Source organism: Callorhinchus milii, unplaced genomic scaffold (assembly GCF_018977255.1).
Source record: "Callorhinchus milii isolate IMCB2004 unplaced genomic scaffold, IMCB_Cmil_1.0 Scaffold6, whole genome shotgun sequence".
NCBI lineage: Eukaryota > Metazoa > Chordata > Chondrichthyes > Chimaeriformes > Callorhinchidae > Callorhinchus > Callorhinchus milii.
In genome coordinates, this window is record NW_024704747.1 from 354,708 (window position 1) to 372,297 (window position 17,590).

The following is a 17,590-nucleotide window of genomic DNA, read 5'->3' on the forward strand; positions in this document are numbered from 1 at the left end:
CCTGCACTCAGTGAACCCATAACCATGTGTTACTCATTAATTTTTCAGTGTATTTATTCTTGCATGTAGTTGTATAAACAGAGTTGAATGTTGCCCTATTGCGGCGCCATCCGCTAGTTGTACACAAATGTGTCAGTGTTATATGTGCATAGCAATGTGTTGTATTGTGTTAGTAACCGCTCTATAATATGTGCTTTCTCTTACTGCCACATGGAAGCGAAGTATTCCGCTCCTGCAGGAAGCAGAGCTATGGTATGCAAAATAAATATTTTACAATTTGGGGAGAAAAAGTAAGGGGATATTTACTGGGAAAATGGGACTTGGTCATGAAATCATATGGGAAGCGGATCTAGTCTGATGTTTTGTTGGCCAATATTTGATACCAATATTCACTGCAGAGCAAGCTGATTTAAAGCTAGAACATGCTGCTGACCAACATCCAATGCCTTATCCCTATGATTGTTGTCCTGGTGGAGAGGACAAATGATTCTTCTCAATATTTTTTACTTTTGATTTATTGATCTGTGTTGAACATTCACAAATATCCACCAATTTAAAATAAGTCTGGTTCAGTCTAAAACAGGGAAAGAAAAACCAGCACACCAGTATATTGGTGTATTCCAAATATGGTGGCAGATTTAACTGCAGCTGGATTTCCTGTTCTGGATGGCTATCCAGATACTTCTACTGGAAGTTCATGTATGCAGTCTCGGAAAATATTAATTTCAGTGTTAAGACACCTCAAATGTTGGTGCTGAAACTTGGTACTGTGCAAATGATCGCAGCAGGGTTATGCTGCCATTTTGGAATACGCCTATCGCTCAATTTGGTTACAGTTAGGGCTTCTGTTTGTCTGTTGGTAACCATCAGCCTTCAATAGCATTTGTGCATATGAGGATCTTGTCTTCACAATTGCGTGTGAACTCCTGTCAGTGTGAGTTTCAGAGTAAATCACTGTTAAGCAGCTCGGGGAGAGTGAAGGTAAGGCTTCTCCTGAGGAAACCAACAATGTAAATCCCAGAGCATCTCAACTAGCGATGTGCAGCTTTAGCTGTTTCTATTAATACTGAAAAATCTTGTTTGTACCCAGACTCGGAGGAATGTGCAGAGGACGACACGTTTGAAACCCAGAAGCCTGTGGTCTTGGGGAATCTCTGGGACCAAAGAAACAGACTGTTCAAAGAGTGCCTGCAGGTAGGTACATGGAGATGAGGGTGAGACAGTTGAGCAGGGTAAGTAATAGCCCGGTAATAAACTCAAGTCAATTGAGCACAGTCAGATCTGGACTTGAGAACAGAGGATTCCAAATTTAAACCACAGGGCACAGTGCAACGCGACACGTACCAGCGCTATTTCCACTAAGCAGATGCACTCTGAACTGCTTCCCGAGTACCTAATAAAGTTATTTTAAACTGACTGTCCTCCTGGCGGGAGGTAAGTGGGGTCCCTTTGGAGATGAGCTGGCTTCAAGGTGACATATTTAGCAACAGAAGTTCGGAATCAAGAAAATCCTCTGGTGGTCTTGTAGTCCTGTTTTGGAGCCAAGAGCACATCCGCCATACTCCAGGACACTCCTGATGACAGCACAGCCAGCCTGGCTCGTTGGTATGACCTGGAGGGGCAGGCCAGTCACTGGGGCAAGGATTCTTCCCATTCAGTTTCTGTTAGCCCTACAAGCCAAAGCACTAATGGGATGGGTAAACCATTAAGTTGAAATATGGTTGAAATATTTTGACCAAGGTATTATATTGGGGGAAAAAAGTAACCTTGTATTTTATAAGATATAAATAGATTGTACCTCACCCCTCTCAACTCTGCCGCTGTCCAAGCTATTGTGGGACACTGCTGTGCGCAATTGACTGCCACATTTCGCCCCAAAATACACAGTCACTTCACTTCACAGTGTGTCCTGTGAAGCACTTTGAGCCTCTCGAACACACGATAAGGCACTATATCAAATACAAGGATTATTAATATAAATCTAGCTAGACAAGCAGCGGGAAACTTGTCAGACAGTGTTTTCAATGGCAAGCTATGCAGTTTTAGCTGATTCAACTCCAGCAGTTATCCAGCACACAGTCTGGGTTTCTAAAGCCTTTTCTCTTGCCAAGCTGCATCTAATATACTCTCTGGAAATACAACAAAAATAATTTGCATTTAAATAGCATCCTATGGTACGGATAATGTCTTAAGTGCTGCACAGTGGAGGGGTTGGATACTGAAAGTGAGAGGAGGAGGTGACGATGGGCTTGGTCCAACAAGTAGATCTTAAGGTGGGATTTGAAGATAGGTGGCATGGGGAGGTGGGCATGAGGTGTAAGGATTGGAGCAAGGAGTTCCAGAGTTTACGATATAGTAGGTGAAGGCAAGGCCACCACGGAGAGATTCAGGGACAAGCAGGTAAGCAGGATGCATCCCAGGGAAAGTTTGCACATTCCATTCTACACGCAGGGAAATTTCCATGTGTGGGTGGCATACAGACGTGGAACTCTGTCTGGTTTGGATACCCTTTAGCATGGTAATGCGTTTCTGCATGTGTCAGATACCTGGCTGACCAAAACAAATGTAGCTTGTGCTTTAGATTTGTGCTGATAGTCCTATCCCAAACAAACTGATTTGCCCTCTTCATTTGAAGTAAAATCTTTTTTGTAATCTTCTGGAAGATGAATTTGTTCAACAACAAATTGGATTTCTATAGCATCTTTCATGTCAGGAGGGCTTCCTAAGTTGCTGGATGGTTGAGGGGTTTCAACCGAGCTGGGGATTGGATTCAAGAAGGGTGAGGGGAAAGATGACTGAAGGCACCGTCAAAGAGAAAGGTCTTGAGATGGACCTTGGAGAAGGCAATGGAAGGGGTGAGGGTGAAGGGACTCTGGGATGGAGTTCCAGAGGTAGGGCAGAAAGGCTGAAGACCTGACTGCCGATAGGAGGTGGACAGGACAGAGTTTGTGAAGCAGGCCAGTGCTTGCCGAGTGGAGGGAGGAGGCAGGTTTTTAAGGTTCGAGCAGGTTTGTTCATTCCCATATTGTTCTCACCGGCAACTGCTGAAAACTAAGTCTCCATGTGTTTGTCTCACTGTAGTTCTTCTAGACTTGGAGCTCAGACCTGATGTGTTTCAATGATATTTTTCCTTTCCTGAGAAGGTGAATTGGAGAGTTTCATGGATATGACATCAGGCAGCACACCTTCTTCTGCAAGGACAGTCCAAGAGCATCCACCACACTCGGATAGGTCGTGGAGCCAGCACTCATCGATGGAGACTGCAGGAACCCCAAGCACTGGGACCTCACAAGGAGTAGTGAAGGAGCAACTCGGTATCAGACTAGTTCAGGAGGCCCCCACAGAATCTCCCAGGCAAGCAGATACACAGCAGCCAGTGAGCACGCAGACCCGACACCTGGGGGTAGAGCCACTGATCCCGGCCCCCCACTCTAACTCGGTGTACAGTAGCTGGAGCTCAGAGGAAAGCCTGTCTGTTGCTAGTGATACATACGGAAGCATGTTCAGCCTCTATAGAGGAAAAGCGTTGTCAATACCTGCGTAAGTACATGCCCCTCACAATCTCCCTCCAGCTCCATCCATCATCAGGTGAATTTATTTGCAAATTTTATGTTGGCGAAAATTTAGCTTCTGAAAGAGCTCAATTTCTTGATCTTCCTCTTAAATTACTAGTTCATAGTTTATATCCTGGTACATGGGACAGAGTGGAATGCTTTGTGAGTTAACAATTATGGGCAGTGGTACCTCTGTTAAGAAAAAGAAAGCAGGAACAGGAGGAGCTCAATCAGCCTGTTCTACTTTACTAGTTTATTAGATTGTGCGAGAACTTTTAATCCCAATGCCCCACCTTTTCACCACATCCTTTAATATTTCTATGACTGTGTATTTGTCTCTCTCTTAAACAACCCTGTTAATTCCGGTTATTAAGACATTCACTGTTTTTTTCTGGTCTCCATTACCTTACATTTGTTTACAGTAAACTGTGTCTATCACTCTTGCCCAATTTCAGAATTGGTCCAGATCTTTAAATATTATCAATCTTCTATCTGTCCACAAAATGAGCTTCAATCAGAAAGAATTGTAATCATCTGCTGCCTATTATCCTGATGATAGTGACCTACAGGGAGCTGGCTATTGACAAAATTGTTGGTACAGGAGATACTGCAGCTCTCCTCTGGTGGTTATAATAAGATCAGGAAATTGAGTGCTTTGAGGTTTCCAGTCCTGATTCAGCTTTTTATATATTTTGCTTTCCTCTGACTCCTGCATGACTTCACTGAGCTCATGTGAAACTGCTTTGTTTATGACATGTGTTAGGATGTGCTCCTTTACTGGGGCACCACTTATTACATGCTAACTGTCATGACAGACCCACAAAACAATAGATATGGACATACTTCACCCCATAACCAATTGTCTGCTTCAGGTCAGTTTGATATTAATGTTGCAGTAAAGGCACTAACCCAGATTGTCCCCGATCTTCAACAGATTCCAACCCACACTCAGCCTCTCGTCCTCCTCTCTCACACTCAGCCTCTCCGCTCACACTCAGCCTCTCCTCCTCTCACGCTCAGACTCTCCTCCTCTGTCATACTCAGACTCTCATTCACACTCAGCCTCTCCTCTCACACTCAGCCTCTCCGCTCACACTCAGCCTCTCCTCCTCTCACACTCAGACTCTCCTCCTCTGTCACACTCAGCCTCTCATTCACACTCAGCCTCTTCTCTCAGACTCCTCCTCTCTCACACTCAGACCTCCCCTCTCACACTCAGACTCCTCTGTCACACTCAGCCTCTCCTCATTCAAACTCAGTCTCTCCTCTCTCACACTCAGCCTCGCCTCTCACACTCAGACTCCTCTTCTATCACACTCAAACTCTCCTCATTCACACTTAGCCTCTCCTCATTCAAACTCAGCCTCTCCTCACTCAACTTCAAACTCAGCCTCTCCTCCTCTCTCACACTCAGACTCTCCTCCTCTGTCACACTCAGCCTCTCCTCTCACTCACACTCAGCCTCTCCTCCTCTCTCACACTCAGACTCTTCCCACCACCTCTGTCTCTCCTTCCTTCTCTCTCACTCCTCGTACTCAGGGTCTCTCCCTCATAGTGCCAGAAATGACATATCCTCCTTGTGATCTTCAATCAGTGCTAGGTTAGTGCTGTTTTACAAAAGACAACTCTTCCCTCTGTTGACTCTGTTTTGACATGCCATATACCCATTTGGAAGCTTATATAGTAGTGCCTAGGGAGGAGTCTGTCCAAGAAAGAGGAAGATTTCCTGTTTATCTGTTTTGTTCTATCTCTCACAGAGACCTTTCTGAGACTGGTGTAGTTGGAGGTTCCAGTCACCCTGTCTGGAGGGACAGCATGTCACAACACCACCAGGGCGTGCAGCAAGAAACCTTGAGAGCATCTTCGTTTCCTTCAGCATCCAACCCCAGACAAGGTCCCATTAACCCCATTTCCATCATCCCTAGACCAGCTCCCATCAGCCTCGCTCCTATCAGCTCTAGACCAGCTCCCATCAGCCCCAGACCAGCTCACACCAGCCCCGCTTCTACCAGCCCCAGACCGTCTCCCATTAGTGAGCCCCAGCAGCCTGTCCGGGGCAGTGTAAGGGAGATACAGACCACTCCACTGACTCCACGCCGGAAACTCATAACACCTGTTGAATACAGAGATACCGTTCCAGAGGAGTTTGAAGCAAAAGTTAAGAAATCCAGGTCAGATGATTACCTCACTACGGATGTAGCGATGGAAGACAGCACATGTCGGCTGTCACCAGCCCCTTCCCGCTCCGGATCCAGAATCTTTGAGAAAGTGAAATATTTTGAGTCATTTCCAGAGAGGAGGCGAAGTTTTGACCTGGTGGATGGACAGCCGTGGCCAGGGTTCAGAAAGTGCAAGTCCTTTGATCACATGGAACAACATGAGGTGAGGAGAAGGCCTTCGCTCTCTGATCTGCTGGACAGTGAGGGGAGAGGACTACTGAGGGTGGAAGGTGGAGGTCCAGAGCAGAAACGCACGGTATTCAAGCAAAAAGCAGCTTCATTTGATGAGCAAGGGAAGTACGCACACAGGGTCCATGAAATAGAGTTCAAAATCTCAGAGGAATTAAATCGGATTAAGAAAAATGCGCTGAGCTCCATGTCAAAACCACAGATGAAGTCTCCTGTGTTGGAACGAGCGCTGAAAAGAGACTTGTCAGCACGGAGAGTAACTGTCCAGCGAGGTGAGCCTAGTATGATGCCCAAGGGGGCGAGGTGTGTGGAGCGAGTTGCTGAGAAAGCACCAAAAGACACAATGCTAAATTCTATGCGTAAGCCCCTTCAGAGAGGTCTTGCTACTACTAGTGTTTCAACTGAGCCAGATGATTTGGAAGTTGATGGAGAGAAACACCAAGCGCAGCACCCGATAATCAATCATATTGACCAGCAAGATGCACAAGCAGGCAATACAAAAGTGCAAGATGCAGGAACTGGAGTCGTACAGGAAATCCTGGGATCCTGCACACTGGAAACTCAGATTCAGCCAAGTCGTTCACAATTAGTTGTGGAACAAGAAGGAAAGGCAAGTTCAACTTTCCAGCACCAAGTACCAGTTAACATTTCTGCTGTCCAGCTGAAGAACTCTGAGACTCTTGCACACTTCAAACATAGGGGATCAGCTCAGAATCTATCGCAGCTTCCTGCTTCAAGTAAACAGTTGCGAGAATCATTGGAGAAAACCAGGTTGAATTTGGACCAGGAAGACAGTGTTCCAAGGCTTGACATTGCCCCACTCTGTCCTGCCAATCCAAGTGCCACACCCAGACCCATCATCCCAAGGATCACAATTGGTGAAAGAAAAGATGTAGAAATGGAAGGAAAGGCTTTAAGAACAACAGAGGGAAAATCTGCCCGGAAAATCTCCCGAGGGAAATCAAAACAGCTTTGTCCAACTTCACCAGAAACAGGTAAGGAGGTACCAGAGAGACTGGGTCAAAGAATAAACTGGCATCTTTCTGGTGTCTATAGAGTAGATAATCCAAATTTCCACAACTTGGGACAGGTCCTATTGTGGATATCATGTTTCTGTGTGTTGGCGTGTGTGTCTCTGTAATTCTGCATTTATGTGAATTGGATTTCTCCACCTTGTGCTGTCAGTTTACAGATATATGTCAGTAAAATTGTGTATCTGTTAATCTTGTGCACATGCCTGCAATTAAAATTTCAGTCCAACTTTACTAAGGCATTGTAGAGCAGACGGAGACCTGATGTATTCCAGTTTATAAAGACCCCTAAGGAGAAAGAAACCGACCTTTGTTTTCCAGTGGATTCCTCAGATGATTCCTATGTGTCAGCCGGTGAGGAGCCATTGGAGCCTCCAGTCTTTGAAATTCCCATCACAGACACAATGGTGACCGCTGGAGCTGAAGTGCTGCTGAAATGTATTGTTACAGGAACTCCCATGCCTGAAGGTAGGAAAATGAAAAGAAAGTTCCTTATAACCTTATATATTATAATCTTCGTCCTATATATTATAATCTTCGTCCTATGACCAGTACGTATAATCTACGTACTGGTCATAGGACAAGCAGCAGAAGCTTGCCAGACAATGCTTTCAATGGCAAACTCTGTGATTTTAACTGATTAAACTTCAACAATATCCTATTGTACACTTTGGGGTCTTCAAGCCTCAGCTTTTGCTAACCTGCATGCATACATTTGTTGACCTCTGTCTGATTATACATATTCTTAAGCATGGTGATGGGTTTCAAGTGTCAAAAACACCCAGCTGACCAAAAAAAATCTTCACTGTATTCTCAGTCCATGCTGAGCTAACTGGTATCTTTTGTGTATCTGGTGTAGCAGTTGGAGCTACAATTAACCTCAATTAACCTTAGTGAGGAGAGGAAAATCATCTTCTGTTTGCTATCCAGTGAAACCTTGTTGAAAGGTATAAGTGTGGTCATCAAATGAGGACAGCATTGGGCTTGGCTACGATGCCCTCTATGAGCAAACATCTTGAAAACACTCACTGTCTGGGACAACACAAGGACAATGGTAACTTGAGCAAGATCCCAGAGCGTGGCCACTTGTGGCTCTGTACCCAGCTCGAGTCAAAGCTTTCAGGAGAGGAGAAAGGGAGAGAATTGGAAATAGAAAGTTGTTACTAAATTGTGTTTTTATTTCTCTCACAGTTATTTGGAAAAAAGATGGTGAAATTCTCGGATTGGGCCAAACGTATCTGATTAAAGCAGAGGGTGAAAGGCACACACTGCTCATCCAATCAGCGAGTGTACTGGATGGCGGTCTATATTCTGTCAGTGCTGCCAATGAGGTCGGCTTGTCTAGCTGTTCCGCTTCTGTCCAAATCCGAGCAGGTACATTGTTGTCTGTTGTTGTCTCTTGACTTCCCTCTTACTCTCCCACCACTCCCTAAAAGGCACTAAGGATATCCTCTTTGTGTGTGAATAGTGCTTCCTGTATCTCCTAGACTTCAATATCTCCACCGCTTTTGACATTGTTGGCCACTTCTTTGCTCCTCTGCCCTTTGTCCTCCCTGGTACATGTTCCCAGGTCTGCACTTTCCTATCTGTGCCAGAGCCTTCACTAAATAATAATAATAATAAATCTCTTATTATTATGTCTGGAAAACGTGATAAGGCGCTATATCAAATGTAAAAATGTAAAGATTATTATTACTATTATAACATCAGACATTGACCATATCCAACACTCCAATTGCTGACTGCTACTCATGGACACTGTGGAAATCCTTGTCATTTTGTTTGTCCCTCAACACACCTTCAAACCGTTTATCCGGGCTCTAATCAAGTCACTTTCTTCCATCTTTGCAACTTCTGCCACTCCTTTAATCCCATGCAGCTGAAACCTGATCCATGAGGAGTGGAGATGAACAAGAAATGGGTCAAGGAAGGTTTAAGAGAGAGAGTCTTAGGGCAGGGTGGTCTGGGAGGGGAGAGGCAGGGTTGTCTGGGCGGGGAGAGGGAGGGTGGTCTGGGACGGGGAGAGGGAGGGACAGGGTGGTCTGGGAGGGTAGAGGGAGGGGCAGGATTGTCTGAGATGGGAGGGTGGGGTGGGAAGGGAGAGGAAGGGGTGGGATGGGAGGAGGGAAGGGTAGGGTGGGGTGGAAATAATGGGCCAGGATTCCCTTTTCATAATGAATAGGAGTTAAAGCAGTTTAAAGAATTGTTAATAAATCACTGATAAAAACAAATGGGACTCTAGGATTTATACATAGGGTGTGGGAGTGAGGCAGGAAGAGGGAGGATAGTGCAGAAGTTATGCAGCAGAGGAAGGGGATTAACAAGGTTGTTCTATGTAAATTGTTAATTAAGACAAATGTAGTAAACACTAGGGACACGTGTTACACGTAAGGAACATATATGTAAGCAGGGAAGTCAAGCAAAGTTTTTTAGTCAAGCAAATATTACAAACTTGCTTCCTAAGGCACGCCAGCCCCTGAACCAAACGTTTGATGAAAAATTGATACACCAAATTTGGAAAACCCTACTTTGAGCTTGATCCTCTTTGCCTACTCAGATCTCGTAGTTCCCGGGTAGAGAAGACCCAAATTCAATAAAACATGTCAGTGCCACAGAGATGGGTTCTTGAGACAAGTCTCTGTGTCTCCATCGCTAACGCTTTTACAGAGTTGTGGGGCTGATGTCGTCTTTTGGAGTTGTGCTCTGAAGATGCTAACCTGGCACTGTACACATGCTAGTTATCTTTGGTCAGACTGCCTGTACTTGTGAAATCCCACTATGATTGGCTGCCACATCCTCTGCTCCTTGGCCAGCTTAAGGTATGACACTGCCTGGATGATGTCTCAGCTAATTAAAGAGCAGCACAAGTATTGCGATATCCAGAGATTCGGAGGCAATGTAAAAGCTGCTGTTGCTTGAAACGCGGCATTGTCACCAACTCAATACCGCATTTCAAACTGCAATATAAAAGCAGCATAAATTACCAGAGAAATGGACAGTGTAAATCAGCTCCAGAAATAACAGACATGCTTTTGAAGAAAGCAGCAACTGAGGGTGTGCCAAGAGGCCGAGATCATAATCACGAATGGGCCTATTTCTGTTCATAAATTTCCTTGCATGCGTGAGCCAATCACCCCCATCCTCACCTGATTTTACTGGCTCCCCATCCCACAGAGGATCAAATTTAAGATTCTCATCCTCACTTTTAGAGCACTCCTTACCTATGTAACCTCTTAAAACCTTACCTATCTGCCCGCTCCCTACACACAGCAGGCACTAGCTTGATCCATGCCACCTGCCCTGCCTGCCCTGCCACCATCGGCGGTCAGACCTTCAGCCTTTGTGCCCCACGCTCTGGGATTCTTTCTCAGAATCCCTTCGCCTCCCCTTCCCCCTTGTCTCTTTGCAGACTATGGACAATATGAGCATGAATTGCAGCATGTCTCTAGCCACCTAGGTACGGAGACAGCAAGTCTGCAGTAGTCAAGAGATTGCAGCATTTATCTGTCAGTCGTGCTGTCCCTTTTGTGACATCTCTCTTTGATCACTACCCACTCTTTGCTCCTTGGCTGGGTTACACAACGACATGGCCTGGGTGATGTTACTGCTAAATAAAGAGCAGCACATACCTTGCATTGCTCTGGAGACACGTGGGCTGGCTACTGTTTACTGCTCCCACAGACTGCCTTCTCTGCTCAGTCAGGACTGTTAATCCCAAGTATGAAGACCCTCCTCAATATGGGCCTACCTCACCCAACTCCCGCTGGACCCTGTCTTCTGAGAATTTTTCCGGGAGAGGTTGTACAACACTCTGCATTTGGATATCAGTTGTCAGAGGCAGGAGCATATTGTTGAGTTAGATCGCCTGACACTGGAAGCTGTGGTTTGCTTTTTAAAGCAGAACTTTCTGTTTCTGAAGAGTGCAACGTACTGCTGTATGGAGGAACGGCGTGGACTGGCCTTGGTGTTGAGTGTTCACACTGGCTTTGTAAGTGGGGCAGGAACGGGGCAAGCTCCTTCTCTCTTTCTGATTTCTATTCTTTCTTTCACAGAAGAATCCAGTTCCAGTAATGTATTCAGAGTGATTATAGCAGTAAAACCCTTACTCTTCTTACTCTCCAAGCCATGAGGGGTTTTGTTAGGGTAAAAAGGGAGAGGTTATTTCCACTGATAGGGGAGTCAGTGATTAGGGTACATAGTAATGATCGGCACAAAAATAGCAAAAGGAGAAGTTAGGAGAACTTTTTAGAGAATAGGTATGTGGATAGTCCTGCTGAGTAGGGTGGTGGACACGGTATCCATTGTAGCTTTCAAGAGGGCCACAGACAGCTATATGAGAGAGAGAGAGAGAGAGAGGCTTGAAGGGGTAGGGGATAAAGTGGGTGGTGGGACTGAAGCCATCACCTTGCTCTATTAGCCAGTGCTGACTTGATGAGGAAAATGGCCTCCTGCACAATAGATTTCTTTGTTTCTAATCCTCTTTCCTGATAGACTAGGAATAGTTAACTTTGAGATTAGCTGGAAGATGCTTGAGGTTTACTAAAAATCAGAGCTATATTCCTGAATATCATCTGAATCTCTATATTCCTGAATCTCATGACGTGACTCAGAGATGGGATTTGGATACTTCATTGAGAATAAATCAATCTCTCCACTAGATGGAGACTGGCTACTGTTCTACTACAGTAGAACTTGCTTGGTTTTACATTCCTGCCAATATCTCACTGACCCATGTACATTTGATATGAATGCCACAATATGCCTCCATTACAAGACATGTTTGTTCCAATTAACAGAATTAAGTAGATTTTTTTTAGACTGGAAGTTTGTAAACAATGTTGATCTTTCATGACTTGAAGTGTTTCACCTGATTTTATTGTAAAATACACTGACTGTATCTTGTAGGTGAAAGAGGTGTGCTAATTCAGTAGAAATCACTGGTTAGACCTCAGTTACCATAATGAATGCAGTTTTTGGTGCCCCATTTTTCAACAAAACAACAACAAAATGCATTTATATAATGCCTTTCACATTGAGAGGATGTCCCAAGACACTGGACATTTAAGATTTTGCACCTGAGCTGGGGGTTGGATTCGAAAGTGCTGGGGCCAAGTGGGAGTGAGGGGAAAGATAATCAAATGTGCAGTCAAAGAGGAATGTCTTGAGATGGACCTTGAAGGAGGCGAGGTGAAGAGATTCCAGGATGGAGTTCCAGAGAGTGGAGTCAGAAAGGCTGCCTGTAGTGGGATGGGCAGGGGACGTGAAGCAGGCCAGTAGAGAGACCGGCAGTTTGCGAGGATTTAAGAAAGTTTCAGAGGTTGGGTGGGCAAGAAAGTTAAAAGTAAGAATGAGGATCTTGAACTCAGTCCTATGGGGTATGGAGAACCAGTGGAGCCAGGCGAGCATAGGGGTGATTGGCTCATGGAGCCGAGTGCAGGAGAGGACATGAGTGCGGAGTTCTAAGGATCTGCAGCTTGTTCAGGGAAGATTTGGGAAGCCTGGCGAGCAATTTGTTTAGAATGGAGAATTCATGATTTGCTCCACTAAGACTCTGCACATCCCAACCAGTACCCCCCCACCCCCCACCACCATTCCCAGGATTTACCGCTACAATTCCATGGTGATTGGTCAGTGTGAGAGTAACTGGAGAAAACTGAACAAGGAGAGTGACTGAGGAGAGGGAAGCTGGGACTCGAGAGCATAAGTTACTGGGCAACGACTTGTGGGAGGGCTACAATGTGAATGAATGGTACTAGGAGACATTTTTCAATTTTATCTGTAGTAATTTTCTGCTCAGCACAGAGATGGGAACTGAATGTATGTTGTTTTTGTGAATGCACAGATTCTGGTGCTGACAGGAAATTATTGACAGTTCCCACCGAGCTCTACAGCCCCATCACATCAGATGAGGAATATCTAAGTCCCGTGGAGGATCCTATTGATTTTACGTATAAGGGCAGACAAGCTCTGAAAGTGCCAGAGATCTTGTCCCCACTAGAGGCCCTCACATCACAAGGTCTCATCGAAACACACTTCAAAGCACCGCCTATCTTTGAGGTACGGAAAGAAAGAACTTGCATTCATGGCATCTTATTTTGTTGAAATATCAAAAGTTATTCACAAGTATTAATGTTAAGTGTGTGATTGTTTCTTGTACCCTATCTACAGCTGATCTTTCTACACAAGTATTTAATTTCTCTCTCACTCCATTTGTTCTTTTCACATCATTCTGCCTCGGTTTTAACACTTTTATAATATGTTAAATGCAAATATTATTTATTATTAATACTCAATTACCTGCACCTGACTGTCAGATTGCCAGTTATCATAATAAAATAATAATAATCCTTGCATTTGATATAGCACTTTTCAAGTCTTCAAGACGTCTCAAAGTGCTTCACAGAATACACTGTAAAGTGAGTTGACTGTATATTTGTGGGCAAAACATGGCAGCCAATTGCGCACAGCAGTGTCCCACGAACAACCGTGGATTGAGTGATCAAATTTTTTTTTGAGGGATTATTATCCCCAGAAAAGCGATCCACCAATCGACTAACATCCAAGTTCCTACTTACTGCTAGGTAAACAGAGGCGTGTGGAGTATGGAAACTTGCCCAGCGAGGCTGAAGGTGTTGACTAAAGGCACAGTCTTAGAGATGCATATTAAAAGAGTTTTGACGTCTGAGAGAAGGCGCAAAGCAGAGACAGATTTTCAGAGAGTTCCAAAGCATGAGGGTATAACAGCTGGGTCCTTGACCACTGATGGGGCTGGGGAGACGGACATGCTTTCTGTATTGAACATTCTGTTAAACAACATGAATTCTGCTAGAAATGAAATATCAGTAGGAGTCTGCTGTTCACTTGTGTGAATTATCATCCCTTCCTGACTACAGTGAGATTATTGGAGTAAATGTGATTTGTTTTATCCAGATATCTCTGAGTGACTTGGTTGCTGTGGAAGGTCAGAATGTGAGCCTGACTGTCAGTGTACAGGGAGAGCCCAAGCCTATCATTTACTGGTGAGTATGAGGGAAGCTCCACATCTGTCGCTTTTATACATTTCATTTATTACCTGAGTGCAAATTGCTGACAGTTCCCACCGAGATCTACATCTAACTCTACACCCAGCTCCTCGGCCCCATCACATCAGATGAAGAATATCTACATCTGATGGAGGATCCTGTTGATTTCACATGTAAGGGCAGACAGGCTCTCCAGCTGCAAGAGAGCTTGGCCCAACATAACCCGAACTATGTATATTGATCCTCTTCCAACTTGTATATATATTCCCATGTGTACACATGCACACATATCACGTGCACACACAGAGGGAAGTTTGCCACAAGAACCCCTATTACTGTAAGAGTTTCAGCATCAGGACGACAGTTACGGAAGGAGTCTTACCACTGCGGACATCTGTTTCTGAGGGAATCTCACAGTTAGAAACCCTGTTAGAGGGTGGAAAAGCAAGTGTGACTCTTTGAGGGGATGTGTGTAACTCCAGGTTTGAACATTTCACAGGCTGAGGAACCGTGAGCCAGTGAAGAATGACAACCGGCATTATGTCCTGGAAGGGGAGAAGGGGAAATTCCATCTGAACATTGTTGCTGTGCAGAGGTCCGACTCTGGAATGTACTCTTGCAAAGCAATCAACGAGTATGGCACAAAGCAGTGTGATGGCAAGCTTGAGGTCAAAGGTAAGCATGTGAGCTCCCCTGATCCTGACATTTCAGGGGTCAGGTACTGATCAATGAGTTGCACAGATAGTGTGCATGTCTCTCTGTGGCTATAAAAATATCTATATATTTGGAAAACAGAAAGTCAGTGTGTTTCTCGCATGAGATTAATTCCTCTTGGGATTTGTCTGAACCATTATGTGAGCTCACAACTGTAACCTATCATGTCTAAATCACTGACCAGTCAGTGGCAGGTGTACGTGTGACTAGATATGGACTGAAAGAGATACACATTGATAATGACAGAGAAAGCACACACATACAGGAGAGAAAGAGAGAGACACACACAGAGGACAATTGACTGACACAAAGACACATTTGCAAACAATGATCAAAAGGAGAGAAGCTCACAGATATGGAATGGTAGAGTCATACATGGACACAGAAAGACAGAGAATCACACATACACTGATGAGAGACTGAGGGAGAGATACCAAGACAGCAGAATCACAACCCAAGAGATATGCATACAGAGAAGTTTCTCTCACAAAAACACCAAGATTATGATAAAAGAGGGACTGAGAATCTAAGTGAAAAGAACAGAGGGACAGAGATAGAGCTGAAAGAGAGACACAATCAGAAAGTTTGATGGAGGTGATTGGCCAGTCAATTATCTGAAGAGGTTGTACCTATCTGGAATAATCTGTGGAACTATTTAAAGTTCTAAGTCACATTGCTGTATACGTTCATCTGACGTGATAGTGGTCAGGTTTGGTGCACACTACACTACACTCATAGGGCACTTTTCAACTCCACAGAATGACTGCAGTACCAGAGATAGCATGTGTCAAAGGGGCCAATCTTCAACATTTTAAGATACCTTTACAGAAGGTTTCTATTGCTGGCCTTTTTCTGGAACTGTATGGTTGTGGATAATTTTTCACTAGAGTGATGTCCCTCTCTCTCCCTGCAGCATGTGATGATGCATTATTCATGGTGAGAAAGGCTGGTCACACAGGTGTCCTCATTAATTACAGTGACGCTAAGACACAGATGGAGACATGCTGTTCCTTGGTCCTGTTCTGTTTTGTTGTTGCTGTGTTTTTGTGCTAACTAACTCTGTACTGCAGTGGCTGACAGAGTTTCTATCTGCACACAGGGGAACTGAGGTCATATGGACCCCCATCGCTGACTTTGCTTAGTAACAAACACCATGCAGTACTATTTGACTGTCTTGTGTCTGAGTCTTGTCTAATTGACTCCAATCAGCGGAGTCATGTAGCAATGTGTATCCTGGTTAATCTGGAGACTGGCTGCCATTCTCAGTGTTCACTCTATAACGGAGCCCATGTTGTCTGCATTGATTTCACAGTCAGCCTCTCCCTGGGGAGAGGGGTGTGCGCTGGGCATCAAGCCCAGCATTAAATAGGGTTTGTTTTCATTAGATTATCATTCAGACATAGTTTGAAGTTTAATCTATTGAAGAGATGCCAATGAGCGAATAGTTTGAAAGGAGAGGTGAGCTTTCATATTGAACTCAAGTTAGTCACAGTAGTGAGCTGGGGAGAGTACAGACCTCTGTATTAGTGTGCTGGGAGACACTGTAGGGAGACCCCATGTATGGTGAACTGGAGAGTATGATTCTGCTTATAGAGGGCTGGGAGGTAGTGGATTCCACGTATAAACAGGTGGGAGGCTGGTTTCCATCGATATGAGCTGGGAGACTGTTTAATGATTTGGGAGATTATGGACCCCATCTTTAGTGAGCTGAGAAAGAATTCCACCCAGCCCCTGCATAGTTAGCTGGGAGACTGCACTCCATATATAGACAGATGGGATTCCACATCTGGTTTGCTGTGAGAGTATGGACTCAGTGTATCGTGAGCTGATGAAGTGCAGGCTTCATGTATGGAATCCTAGAGGACTGTGGATTCCACATTAGTGAGATGGCAGAGCATGTGCACATAGTGTACCCCATGTACAGTCATCTGGAAGAGAGCACACTCTGTATGAAATGAGCTAGGATTGGAATAGAGAGCTCCAGTAGAGAGGTAGGACCAATGTAGACGTTGATGGGGAGCGAGTAGGGAATAACAATAAATAAATAATACTTGCATTTGATATAGCGCCTTATCACGTCTTCAAGACGTCTCAAAGTGCTTCACAGAATATACTGTAAAGTGAATTGACTGTACATTTTTATAAATGTATAAATAGGATTAGAGTAGGGAGCTCCAGTGGGGGAGTGAGCACCAGCACAGACAAGACGGGGAGAGCAGGGAATGGGATTAGGGTAGAGAGCTCTAGTGGAGGAATGAGCACCAACACAAATACACTACAGTGAGATGAATATTTCCTTCTGTGGCTGTACACATTCTATAATTTCATTTAAATAGCTGTAAAAGGAGGTTTGTAATAATAATTTATAATAATCCTTGCATTTCCTGTGTTTCCTCCTGATCATATGACATTACCATTTACTCTTGTCTTCTCTCATGGTTGTTGAATTTGGTACGAGTTACGTACGTCACGTCTCTCTTTTACATTTAAAGAAAAGAGCCTCCCTCCATTTACCCCCCCACCCCCGCCATCTCCCTCCACCACCCCCTCCCCCATCCATACCCTATCCCTGTAGAGTTATTTTCAGCAGTCTCTCAGATTCTCTCTATACCCAATGCTTCCTGCAAACAGTAATGTAGTCTGTCACTCAGTGGAACCTCAGCAGGATGTCCATAATGTTGTATTAAATTGCCAGATCCTCACTTCTACTTGTGTCCTGTGAAACAGCTGTGTGTGAGCTCTACATGATCATTCAGTGCAGTATTTCATGTGTTGAAACATGGCAATGTGTTGATTATGCTCTGTGATATACATATATATTAGCTCTACACTCTGGAGTTCTGTATCTTCTGCTGTTAGGT

General features: G+C 44.5%; 1 protein-coding gene across 1 annotated transcript in view; it reads left to right on the top strand.

The window, feature by feature from the left end:
- Positions 1–1,142: 1,142 nt before the first annotated feature.
- Positions 1,143–17,590, top strand: part of spegb (striated muscle enriched protein kinase b) — a 54,058-nt gene continuing 37,610 nt past the window's right edge. Inside the window, exons 1-8 of the mRNA XM_042336573.1 lie at positions 1,143–1,194; positions 3,144–3,354; positions 5,312–6,957; positions 7,315–7,461; positions 8,185–8,367; positions 12,836–13,050; positions 13,924–14,012; positions 14,515–14,690. Of these exons, the coding sequence (XP_042192507.1) occupies positions 3,161–3,354; positions 5,312–6,957; positions 7,315–7,461; positions 8,185–8,367; positions 12,836–13,050; positions 13,924–14,012; positions 14,515–14,690 (2,650 nt within the window). The 5' untranslated portion in view covers positions 1,143–1,194; positions 3,144–3,160. The remainder of the gene's footprint in view (positions 1,195–3,143; positions 3,355–5,311; positions 6,958–7,314; positions 7,462–8,184; positions 8,368–12,835; positions 13,051–13,923; positions 14,013–14,514; positions 14,691–17,590) is intronic.